General features: G+C 35.9%; 1 protein-coding gene across 5 annotated transcripts in view; it reads left to right on the plus strand.

Annotated features, from left to right (window-relative positions):
• SUPT3H (SPT3 homolog, SAGA and STAGA complex component) overlaps window positions 1-13,494 on the plus strand; it is a 266,847-nt gene that overhangs the window by 170,374 nt on the left and 82,979 nt on the right. For all 5 annotated transcript variants that reach the window (XM_030448348.1, XM_030448350.1, XM_030448345.1 and 2 more), the window contains exon 4: window positions 12,255-12,341. In XM_030448348.1, coding sequence (XP_030304208.1) covers window positions 12,255-12,341 — 87 coding nt within the window. The remainder of the gene's footprint in view (window positions 1-12,254; window positions 12,342-13,494) is intronic.

The following is a 13,494-nucleotide window of genomic DNA, read 5'->3' on the forward strand; positions in this document are numbered from 1 at the left end:
GCTGGAAACAGTGGTTTTCCTCCTCCCCACTGGCATCATAGACATTATCTTCTCCTGACTCTTCTGGTACTGATAATGGATATTCTGGCTTTGTGCTCAGCCGTGGTAACTTAACTCACGAGCAGTTTTAGTGGGGCTGCATTTAATGGTAAAACTCTACAGCTGAATTCCCAAAGCAAAGATCTCCCTGGGAAAGTGGAAATTATTTGGCCTCTCCAACTGGATTTATCCATAGCTTGGACTTGTTGACCATTTCTAGAGATTTTTGCAAAAGACCAAATACTTCTGTCCCTTGATGTTCATCTCATTTCCTTTATTTTATCAGACTTCTTGCTCATTCAGTTGATAGTTTGTTGGACTGCATCTCGACTTACTGTCTGCCAAAGCCTTTCTGGTTCATGACCCATTTTGAGAATATGCAAGTTTTAATTGTGAAGCATCAGTAGGTAAAATATTTTAAAATATGCTGAGGTCAAGCAAATGTCCCTACAGCCAATTGAAGCTTGATGGTAGTCAAAAGCTTGGTTGGATGGTCAGGTTGGATAGGAGTCTGAGCAACCCAATCTAATTGAAGATGTCAGTGAGCAGGGGCTCACTGCAAGGTGTTGTATTAGATGACCTTTAAAAGTCCCTTCTAAACCCAAACCATCCTATGGTTTTATGAACTTGAACTTCAAAAGAAGAATAAGAAATATGCCTTGAATGATGAGGTTCATGGTATATTTTCCCAGTTTCCTTCATTGAGCAAGTGAAGTCTGTGTTCTCTAGATAAATAGAAGACAAGTAGCCTCCTAGCAATTTCCATTAAAGATCAGACCTCTTTAAAAGTGCAAGAAAAATCATGGAGCTATGTGAGACACCACATGACTGAATGGTTTGATTTTATGACTGCTTTCATGGACTGTCTTACAAGGTTAGAAGTAGACTGTGGACCAAAATACTAGTAAGACACCATGAAAAACTTTGATCTACAAAATTTTTGCAAACAGTTTTTACTATCTTGTTTCTTTTATCCCTGTCAAGGCTTCTCTGCATCTTTCCTCAAAAACGTCATGGCTTATACTCACCCCCTTCATGTCATCCATCCTGTAGTAAAGAAGTCACAGTCTCTGGTGGGCCTAAGAAATCAGGCTTTGTTGCCTCCAGGATGGCTTTTTCAAAGAAACTCTTTATGCCATATTGCCCTTAGGCTTAGGAGTAGCTTTCCCAAACCACTTCAAAGATGTTTTCCATTGTTGTTCAAACTATTTGTGAAATGCCCTCACATTCAAGTGTATTCTGTTTTGAGAAAAAATAGTATTTTTATGAAGCATTTTTCAGAGCATCTCCACACAAGTGAATTGAAATTATGTAAAAGATCACAGCATCTGCACATCCACATCCCAGTTGTAAACTCTATACAGGTTGCTGAGTGACTTTTTTCAGCCTATATTTTCATTATAGTTTAAAGCCCTTAGATATTTTTTTATGCCAAAAACATACTTAAAAGGTAAAATACTTTAACTGTTCCAACAGTTGCATTCAGTTTGAAGAATCCAGTAAACACTGCTGAAGCACAACTAAGGGAAATCCCTTATGGCCTGTAACAGTTTGGTAGTAATAGCATATAAAGTTTAAACTTTTTAAACTTTTCATATTAGGTTATCTGAAACATCTGCAATGCAAGGCACAAAACAAAGCAAGGCTGGGAGCTATTGCATAGATTTTAACCTATCTTCAGGTTCTGAATGAGAATCTGGATGGCTGTAATAATTTTGAAGCTATTGATGTTCTAACAGAAATGTTGCTCCTTTTTTTCTCAATTGTTACCATTCTTTCTGTTAAGATCTTTGTTTCTTCAAGTAGTTTGACTTTAACCATTGCACAGTCTTAGGCCATTAAAACTGTCTTTTAGCAATAGGACGTGTAGTAATTTTTCCTTACAGGGTTGTTGTGACTCAAACACTGCCTTCTCTTCCTGTTTCTTGATCCAATGTAATTAAATAATAGATTTCATTTCATAATTTTGCAGTAGCAATAAAGAGGAAATTATGTTCAGAAGGCTTGTTTGGTTTTTTTCATCCAGCCTTTTCATAGCTTAAAAGTGATTCCCTTCATGCTAAAGTAATGTGAAACAGCCTTTTCAAACTTATGTCCTTGGGAAATGAATGTTAATTAAAGAATGAACATTAAATAAGAGTTAGGAAATCAGTGCTGTTTTTCAAACACAAATATGTGTAGCTGAGATTTAACATTTATGCTCCTTGGTGTTGCTTTCATTTCTTTCTCTGAGCAAGACCTTCTTCCTTTTGCCTTTGTTTCATCTTCCCAGGAGAAAATCTGTCATCTTCATGGTTTCATCTGCACAATTTACCTTGTGTGTTTTAAAGCTCTGATAATTATAGTTCATATAAATAGCAAACCAACATACGCATACAAAAAACTGAACTTCCTTTCTTTTTATTTTCCTTCCTTCCTTTTGTTTTCTTATATTTCCCTCTGTTTTTACCTTTATGTTGAAGTAGAAGATGCATGGGAGAAAGGTGCTACAGATTTAGGATTCTGAAGCCATTTTGAGGTTAATTAAAGAGAGATTTCTTGATAGAAGAGAAAAATTTCATAGAGTTTCCTACGTTCTTATGTGGTTGTGATGATACCTTGTTCCCAGTGACAAATGATTTTCCTGAAGGTTAAAGATTATAGAACAGACTGAGACTTTCTCTGGTGTGATAATGTCACTCCACACTTATATCTTTGTTGAAAAAGTATTTAAACTAAATGATTTTCACTTAATTTAATTTCTATTGCTGTATACTCTGTTTATTGATAATTTGGGTCCATTTTGTCAATCAACACTTGTCTGACAAAATTCCTCAGGCAATTTCCTTTAATCCCAGACACTCATATTGCCTGTCTTTGCTGTCCAAAACTGTTTAAACCAATAGTTTTTACGTGGTTTCTGTGTCTCACTTTTTTATCTGAACAATCCCCTAGCATTTAGCTGTTCTCACCACACTTACTGAGAATCTCTCACTTGAGGATCACTTGCATTTGAGCAGATGAGTATAAAAAGCCCATTTGGACACAGTCCTGGGCAACTTGCTCTGGGTGAACCTCCTTTAGCAGAGGGGCTGGACTAAATCTCCAGACATCTCTTCCAGCCCCTGCCATTCTCTGTTTCTACCACTAGCACTGTATTTCCAAGTTTGTCTCTTCAGAGCTGTGAACAATTTGAGAGTTTTCTAATGGAAAGAAATGCCATTTTATATTTTTGATTGAACCTGAATCCTTTTTTTCTCCTTCTGTCTCCTAGTCTAAACTTCCAAAGCAAAGTCTTGATTATGTCCTTTGCAGGATTTATTTTTTTTAAGTGTGGTTTTGCCCTTCATTTTGAAGATTATTTTTTTAAGGACTTCAGAATCAGTTCAGTCTGAGGATCAAGGTCTTGTCTTCTCTATATTCAGTGTTGTGATGGTTGCCTGCTTTTCATAGTAAAATTTTGCAGTTCTTTCCTTAGCCTGAGGCTTGGTCTAAAAGCACTTTATCTCTGTGCTTAGAATAGGTAACTAGATGCTTTGTCTTTCCTGTGACAGACAGGGAAGCCTGATTCTACTTTGCTGAAGGGGAATATTTATTCAGTGTAAAGCAATGATAATTTTCTTGTCTGAGTAATATAAGGTGTGTAATTTAAACAAATGTTACTCTCTACAGCAATGGGAGAAATTAACCTGTTTGTATTAGAAGATCTCTCACTCAGCGTAGGATAGGTGGACTTTCTTCTCTTTGTGACTTTGGAAAGTTCATAGCAATATTCCTGAATGTTAGTTTCCTCTGGGATTTGGAATGAAAGATCAGGAAGACTGGTAGAGAGTGTACCCTGGGAAACAGCCCTTGAAAACAAAGGGATCCAAGAGGCGTGGGCATAATTCAAGGAGCAATTCCTGAATGCACAGGAGCAGCTGTCCCTATGTGCCGAAAAGCAAGGTGGAGGGGAAAACAACTGGTCTGGCTGAACAGGGAGATATTGAAGGAAATCTGAGTTAAAAAGAGAGCTTACAGTCTATGGAAAAAAGGGCTGGCTACTCAGGAAGAGTTTAGGAGTATAGATAGGTCATGTAGAAAGAAAATTAGAGAGACGAAGGCACGATTTGAACTCAATCTTACCACTTCCATTAAGGATAACAAAAAGTCATTCTACAGATACATCAATGGCAAAAGGAGGGGCAGGGAAAACCTCCATTCTTTGTTGGACATGGGGGGAAAACAATGTTACCAAAGATGAGGGAAAACCTGAGCTATTTAACACTTTCTTTACCTCAGTTTTCAACAGCTGAGTTTCTCGATTTGGAATAGCTATAGTGATACTGCTGTAAAAATCAAACAGCTCCTTGTGAAAGGTTCAATCCAAATGTTAGATTTATTATAACTTTTTCAAAAACACCAACATTTATTTAGTTTACATACAGGAAAAACTAACTGCCAGTGATTTACTGGGTGGCACCTTTTACCTCACCATCTAGAATATTCAGACAATCCTAGAATGTGGACAAAAATAACTGTACTTTAATTTTCTTCAGAATCAGAGGTGCATTTGCAGAGGTTGGAGTGCTTTTGGCCATGAGCATCTTTCAGTTTCATATTGCCTAATGAATCATATCTGTAAGCTCACACTTCACAAAGCTTTTTTCATGGTCTCTTGCTCATTGTAGAGAATACTACTCCATAATTTGCCCTTTGATGATATTTTTCAAGTTTGGTTTTTTTCTCCCCTGTAAGAATAATACCTAGTGTAGAAGTTTCCAGATTTGTGTTCTTGCCCACTGTTATCATCACCATCAGTAGAAGAGAGCATAGGCAGTGGCCATTTCCAGCACTTCACCAAATCTTTAATTAACAATATCTGTGTGGTCACTGAATAGTTTTACTATAAAAAATCGAATTAAATGAGTCTGGATACTTTTCTGCACTTAGAGACTTTATTGTTTTAACATTATTGGTTTATTTCATAGTATTTGGTTATTATTACCTGCTTTAAATGTCAGGTGTGCACTAGGATTTCTTCTGTATCATGGAGAGTAGAATTATGGGTATAAAATGTTGGCCCAATATGTTGATTTTGGAATTAGAACTGAAAGAAGGAAAAATAGGAAAAATTCATGCCTCTAGCTTAAGTTGAAATGTAGTTATTGTTCATAAACATTCAGTTCTTTTCCCTGTGTGACAGTAATGGCGGAGCTTAAATTATTTATAAATAAGAGATTAAAAACAAAGAAAAAGAATTTGGTTTCAAAATTATCTTTTGCAAAATAACAGTATTAATTTTGTTGTTTACTTGGAAATTTGTTTTCCTTAATTAGTCTATCCAATATGTTAAAAAAAAATCAGTGTTGAATAGATATAAATCTTCACTTTTAGTAGCAGAGCCTGGGCTTTGAAAATAATTTACTGTTTTTCTAATATTTGTACCATGTTTATAGAATCATTGATTTTCAGGTTGGAAAAGACCCTTGGGACCATCGAGTCCAACCATCATTTTTAGTCTTCAAAGTTCTCCTCTAAATCATATCCCCCAACACCACATCTAAATGACCCTTAAACACATCCAGGTATATAGTGACTCAACCACCTCCCTGGGCAGCCTGTTCCAGTGTATTTTAAACAAGAATAGTTCAGAGTGGGACTCAGCTATAGTTATGCCTTCTAAAATCAAAAATAGGGAGCACGAAGAGAGGATTCTGCTCACCTTAATGCTAACCTTAATTTCAGTTGATGGTGACCTTGCTTAAATGCAGGAGTTTCTTTGACATATGCAATGAGCCAAGTGAACACACAGAATCTGTTATGGAAATTGAATTATTCCATACATGAGAAAAAGTTTTCACCTATTTTTTTCCCCTCTGGAGCAACACTTAAGTATTTCAGACATCAGTAAAGACTGGAGTAACATGGCCCATAGGTCTGGATCGGCTGCCTGAATAGGTGACACAGGGTATTCTCAACCAGTTTGTTGAAGATACTGGTCTGGGAGGGTGACTGACAAATGACAGAATTTCAGTCTAGCAGGAGCTTGATAAACCTGAGGATTAGGTGGATGTAAATCTGGTAAATGTCCATACCTGTGGCAGAATAACTCTGTGAATTGCTGTTGTCTGGAAGTTTGCTCCACTGAGATGGATTGTAGGATAGAGCCTGAAGATGCCCTGCGTGGCCAAGCCTGTTCTGACACTGTATCTATGTATTTATTTTTAATATAAACAGATTATATATTATATTTCTAATATAGTCTATTTAACTTAGAATAGTTTAATTATGTTCAATTTTATTACATTAGTCAGTAGAAAGCCTTCCCCTTCCAGTTGCAGGGTTTTCCAACAGGGTTTTACCACAGGTAAGCTCCAAGAACATGGTGCATTTTCCTCTTATCCCATTCCATTATACAAGCTGAATCCATGTAGTTTTTTAAAGGCTGTGTATTATTTTTCAGATTTTTTTTTTCTTTCTTTTGCATGTTTGAAAGGATCTTGTTTGGAACATGAAGAATATCAGGTTGAGCAAGCTCTATGGTGTTCTGCTTTAGTTATTTTCTCTCCCTATAAGTATGTACCTTCTTTTGTTGAATTTCTTCTATTTGAATTGCTAAAAAAAACTTAAACAAAATAATAAAAAAAAAAGACCTCAAACCTTCAACCTTTTCTGGAATCAAAAGAAGTTTGTGGGTTGTCAGTTGAATGAAAAGAGGTGATGATGTCTAAAACCATATTAAACGTTCAATTCAAACAAAGTGTAATAATAGCAAGATATCTTTTCATCATCATACTAATCTGTAGGGGTCTTTGAGAGCAGGGGTATGGCTAAAAATGTGTAGCCTGGGATGTCAGGCTGTTTATTTGAATTCATAGACTGGCTTTCATACAATGTCAGTCTGAGGGCAGCTGAGGAAGGGGCTCTTTTCTCCCATGTTTTAGACCAGCCTTAGAAATTTGCATCAACTGATTTGATGTCAAAGCCATAGCTGTATATTGGATCTGTGGATGCACTGCCTATGCTTTTAAAGGGAAAGAGTCCTTGTGTAACCTGGTTATTGCAGGAGATACTTTTGGGATAATACTTCTCCAGGTTCTAGTACCTGGCTGCAGACTCTATCCAAATCCAGCTCTTTGGGCTGGCTGAACTGTAGAAACCAAGTGCTGATACCACTTGATAGAGGGCAAGATGGAGCAGTCAATCTTGCTTTATAGACTAAAGACTCTTTGGTCTTTTAAAGTAATAATATAACAAGTTGCATACCTGAAAGCAACCTCTCAGTAAATACCAGGGACTGTGTGGCATGAACTGATGTTTTCTTCTCATGATCTGTATGGGCTGAAATTCTCTGTATGCCAAGCAAGAAAATTCTCCTCTTATCACTCTCTTCAACTACCTGAAAGGAGGGCAGAGTGAGGTGGGGCCTTTATCCCAAGACAAGAACTGCCCTCAAATTCTACCAGGGGATATTTAGATTGGATGTTAGGAAAAAAATCTTCACTGTCGGGCACTGGCACAGGCTGCCCAGGAAAGTGGTTGGGTCACTGTCTCTGGAGGGATTTAAAAGACACAAAGATGTGGTGCTGAGGGACATGGTTAAGTGGGCTTGGCAGTTCTGGGCTGACAGACAGGATAATCTGAAACCAAACCAATTCTCTGACTCTCTTTAGCCTCAAATTGTGATGCAGAGCTTCATCTTCTCAAGGTCACACATTATCACCTGGTATTACATTAAATGTTCTTCAGTAACAAACTTTTAGATTTGAAAACAGATCTCCAATAAAAAGAAAATTTATTGTCTTTTAATCTGCAGATGAAAGTTTTATGGTTTAGACAGCTTGTCATCAGTGCCTGTTAGAGTGTTCTAATGGACTCCATAACATAATTATCTTCCCAGGATGTGCTACCTGGGTGAAGCACATCCCTGTGCTGTTTTGGGAAGCAAATTCTTTATGTTTTCCATGCTGGGATTACAGGCTCAGGTGTCAGCATTAGTAGCATGTCAAATATTATATGGAAATATTTAAGTGAAAAACTTTAATTGCCTTGTATGCTCTGTTTAGAATATAACTATGGCACTGTATCTAAAGAATATTCTGTAGTGGTGTTTTGCTTGCATATTTTTGATCTAGAAAGGAAAAAAAAATAGGACGTTGTATTACATATTTAATAACAAAGCAACCCTCCTATCTTAGAAAAAAATTCATTCAGGTGAACTGTGATCTAATTTTCCTCTATAATGAAAACAAAATCGTAGCTCCTGAAGCATTATTCTTGGCTCCCAGCAGTTTCAAGGCATGCAAACATGACTGTTTCAATTCTTTTCTGCAGCTTAACTGGAGGGATTATGTCACAAGATAGTGTGTTTGTTTTCCACCTTTTTGTCTGTTTGTCCATCAAGACGTTTTTGTAGAAGTATTGCTGATTGTTGACTTTGGAGGTAGTGGAAGAAAAAATAATTATGAGGAAAAAAAAAAAGGGCAAAGCAGACAGTACCATTGAAGTAACTGTGCTCCTGTCATAGGAGAATGAATACTCCTTTCAACAAATCTGTAATTTGCAGAAGTTGCAAAAAGAAAATAGCCGTAAGGTGACTGTTAACATACTTCAGTTCATCCTGCCAAGAAAGTTAACTTCATAAAGTCATTAAACCAGTGATTACATTTTAAAATATTATTCCCCAGCCATTTCTTCTTAGAATTTAAAATATAGTTACTGTATATACTGCCTTCTTTGTAATGTGAAAAATTGTAAAATACACTTATTTTTCATAAACTCCTAATTATTAACAGAGCTGTTTGTGCTCCTGGAGTTTAAAGTCATTTCAACACTTCCGTTATTTAAACTTAACATTTAGGGGTTCATAACTTGGCTGTAATAAAAAATATAGTCAGATTCTGAGATCTCAAATATTGTTTTCTGGCCTTAGGAAATTATGCCTATTTTGCTTTAAGAAGCCGAGTAATTTGGATTGTTTGCTGTTCTTTGGGATAATCCAAACCAAAATGTTTTGTAGTGTGAACTGAATAATTTTAATCATTTTAATCATTAAAAGTAAAATTGGGAAAAGACAGTGAATGTGTAGGAACTGCTGCTTCTGTAGGAACTTCTGGAGCCACAGGCAGTAGACCCACTGCTCACAAAGTGAAAACCCCCGATATTTCCACCGAAAAAAAATGTGACAGAGCTCCTGACTTCAAGGTTGCATTGCTGAGAAATGTTTTTCTGGAATGATAAATGCTTGAGGAGCTCAGAGATGGGTCGTTTCTTTGATATGGCTTCCTGAAATCCCCCTTCATCATGTAACATGGCCATGGTAATGACTCAACAAGGTGTTCAGCTCCAGAAATGAGGGAATTGGGGCTTATTGCATATTAATGGCAACTGTGGGACAATCAAATAAGACAGTTTGTTATAATACTAATTATAGCAAGGCACTCGTGTTGTGGTTTGAATGAGTCAATTATGTGTGTGTTAAAACTATAAATACATCTTCCCTCAACCTTGGCTATGTGGTACATAATTTTTTTTTAATTGCTTGGATACATATTTACCTCAGCATATCCTGGTTTCCCAGGTAAATATGTGTACCAATGCAGAACTCATTATGGTCTGTTTGGATAAATAATCCATATTTTATAACTGTACAGGAAGTAATTATTTTCACATTTTGCTTTCTTTAAGCCAACAAAATTAAATACTGTGTGTTCATTCCCTAAGAAAAAATAGATGCAGAAGTCAAGGCAATACGAGAATAAAGTTTTCATTGTTTTGACAGAAACTGAGAATATTATTCCAGATTTTGATCTCGTGTTTAGCCCAGAATAACTCCATTAAAGTAAACAATGTTATTCAAGATTTACTTAGATGCAAATGGGACGTGACTTTGGCCTCTCCTCCTTACTCTCCCTCACTTCACTGGGAGGATCACGTAAACAGCTTGCACACAACCTTTGCTTTAAATGATGTTTTCATATGTTTATCATTTGGAAAAATAGGATATTTCAGGTTCACATATTAAATAACAAACCTGAATTTTAGGATAAGATGTCTTCAATAGAAGTAGAATGGTATTCTATGGAATTCTATTCTGTTTGGGTTGAAAGAGACCTTAACAATTTTAGTTATAGTCCAATATGTGTTAGGGAATGTGTGTGCTTTCAAGCAGGATACGCCTGCCATTGCTTTTGGTGATTTTTGGGAAAGCTGTGTTGTGTTATCACCATGCTAAGGTCAGCTTTTGTAACACTTCTAAGCTTAGTGGGGCCAAAGTTAGCCTTGGCATGAATCCATTAACTGCAATAGATTTACACCAGAGATGAGTATTGGTTCATTCTTGGTAAATTTATTTTTATTCAGCTCTTTATATTTTATGTTAGAAATTTAAGTAGCTTGTGTGCCCTCAAACTAATCAGAATAAGAAAGAGTTTTGCTTATGCCAGAAAACAGAGCTATCGTTTTTCACATTCTTACATTTTTTCAAGTAAGATTACATTACTGTGACTTTTGAATTCCTGAAATCTCTCTGGTCTCTGTGACTGCAAGGGCCAAGAGAGGGTTTTGGGGGGAAAATCTGAACCTCTTCACGCAGTATGTTTTGTGTTGTGCGTACGAGATACAGTTAATGTTTTGTATGCATGTGATTAGTGTGGAAAAAAATTAATGCAGTCCAGTATTATGATTTATGGACTGAATCTCTTGCCCACTGAACACTTGCCAAAATGAAAATCTTTTTCCCCCCCTCTCCTCCTTTGGATATTAGAAACAGCTACTGTTTTTGTTGATCTTTTTAACTTCTGAATAGGCCTATTTCAAGTCATAGCAGCATGGGAGCCCAGATTAATAATATGCTTATTCAGTCAGTGATACTGAGTGAAACCATTGCTCGTGTAAGCATGAAGGATAGGATTTCTTTAAATTATTTTCAGGTGCATTAATGCATTTCTGAAAGAAGAATCTAGAGATATTTGAAAAGAAATTAAATTTCTATCTGTCGATCATGTTACAGGTGTGTAGGTGGGTATGAGTTTTAATATCAAGAACTTTTAAGGTGTTTCTCCTTTTGATAACTTTTACACTGTCAGTCCATCCATCAGATAAGTAAAGAGGATAAGAACAAAGAAACTATGACTTAAACCTTGCCTTTGGGACAATGTTTTTGAATTTAGAGGCCAAGGTGTATTCCATACTGAAACATTTCTCTCATTTCTATCCCACCTATGTTTACAGCATCATTTTACATGAGAACCAAAGACCAGTGAAGTGAATAGAGTTAATCCAGAAGACTTCTCCTCTGCATTTGGGCTCGGTCTCCTTAGTCCAGTAGCTTGATTAGCATCACCTTGAGCAAGTTTGTTTTCCAATCTTGTATTGATTTTGATATGATCTGCTCATGTATAAACTATCTCAATTTCCTGCACCTATTGAAGGTGAATCCAAGGCTGATATGCTTAGTCCCTTACAAAGTGGTTTTTTCTCTTCACATTTTTAGGAGTTTGGGGCCTTTAGAGACATAGTCACGATGGAGGTGAGGGCAGCTTCACACTCCTTTGGTCACCTCTTACTGGGTTTTTTGTAGCATTCATTGCTCAGTCCCATCTATATCTCTTCCTTGTCTGAACAGCCTGATCTGCTCAATAAGGTTTTTCCAATTACTTTATTAATAGACTTGGTGTTTCCTATCAATTAATTTTATTTTTCTCAAATGAAAAAAGACTATGCCTAAAAAAATCTTCCTGTCAGTCTGGTTTGTACTAATGATAAGTCAAGTAGGAGCAGAATTTCTTAAAAAAATGCTTGGGTAAGGTCTTTAATATTTGTTATTGTAGAAAATTTAAGGGGGATCAGCTGCCCTTCCACATTGCAGATAAAGTGCTATGGCAAGAATTTGGCATTTTTACATTCCCTGAGAGAATTAAATGTTCATTTCCTGGGCTAAAGGAAAGAAAGAGAGGAGGGGGAAATAGAGTACTTTTTTAAAGCAATCAATTAAAATATATAAAAAAAATAAAGCTTTTGGTTGAAATTTGTCAAAAGTCTTTCAGTCCTTTCATGAAACTGTTTTTCACTTCTTGGCTAACAAGAGCCAAGTGAGTGACACCTCTGAGAGTCCCAGCTTGTGTGTCAGTGCATAGCTTGTATTTTGCTGTGCACTCCCATGCAAAATACTATCTGAACATATTCAAACAAAACCTGGTGAATAAATTTTTTTAACACAGAAAGAGCTATCCTAACTTATTCATTAATTTTAGTTGCAGCAAGCAGCTGAAGTTTCTCAGCTGAGAGGAGCTCGAGTCATCTCTGCTGAAGATCTCCTGTTCTTAATGCGCAAAGATAAGGTACAGTCATGAGACAGATTTTTTTTAGTTTACATTGCTTATTGTGTTTAAAGGATCTGCTTAACCTGAATGAAAGTTATCCATCATCAGGAAGAGTTTTATATAGAATTATAGCTGCTCTACAGCTCTATCTTGTAGTGCACAGTACAGTAATTCTATAAGGTTTTAATTAATTCTCATTGTTCCCTTAAATTATGAATAGATTCTTTTCAGTAGCTGCGGAGTGGCTACTGTACCTTAGAGCTTAAAACAATTTATTAATAGGGTGTAAATATTGATCATTCTGCTTCATATCCCTTTCATTAAAAATCAATCATTCTAATCTCCTCCTAGTTATGCAGGGTGCAGGTCTGACATTTGACAGGAGGACCATTAAATTTTTGTTATCTTGGGTGTCTGTAAATCCTTTATTTTTTCTTTATAATATTTTTTCCTATACTTTATCTCACTAGAATCTCCTAATGTAGGGATGGTCTTGCTTTCTCTGGAATATAACAAGAACAGGTCAATAAGTAAAAAAAAACAAATAAACTAACAAAAAAAAAAAAGCAAAAACAAACAAAAAAAGGCGCCACCATTTTCCATAGGAAGATTAAATTCATTTTCTTTCTTCAAATCTCAAAAATATGAAAATAATTCAATTTTATTTATTCTTTCTAAATTTTTTTTTCTTAGGTCCCCCCTTTCCCATCCCCCTTCTTGTCCCCGTTGTTCTTTTCTTGTTTGATAGGTGAAAGCATAAAAACCATATCTAAATTAAAAACCATATCTAAGTTAAAAATCTCAGTTCAGAATTTTAGTGAAAAACAATTAAAGTTGCTCTATCTGATATGATCCATAAGGGGATATGGAAAATAGTGGTCAATCTGGGTATCAAAGATTATGAAAAATTGCATTTGTAGGTTTGACTTCCCAAACTAAGCAACATTTGACTTTTGGATCAAAATCCAATCGAATCCATTTCTTTGCCACATTTGGCAAGCAAAGTACCAAGGAGCTCAAATAAGTAATATTTAATATGGAATTGTTACTGACCTTGGGTACTTTCTATGTATGGATTTTGTGCAGAATGAAATATGAACATTATGAAAATTTTGTTTACTGAGCAATGTTTTCCACATTTGTGTGTTATTCTAAATAAAAATTAAATGTA

This window comes from Calypte anna, chromosome 3 (assembly GCF_003957555.1).
Source record: "Calypte anna isolate BGI_N300 chromosome 3, bCalAnn1_v1.p, whole genome shotgun sequence".
Lineage (NCBI taxonomy): Eukaryota > Metazoa > Chordata > Aves > Apodiformes > Trochilidae > Calypte > Calypte anna.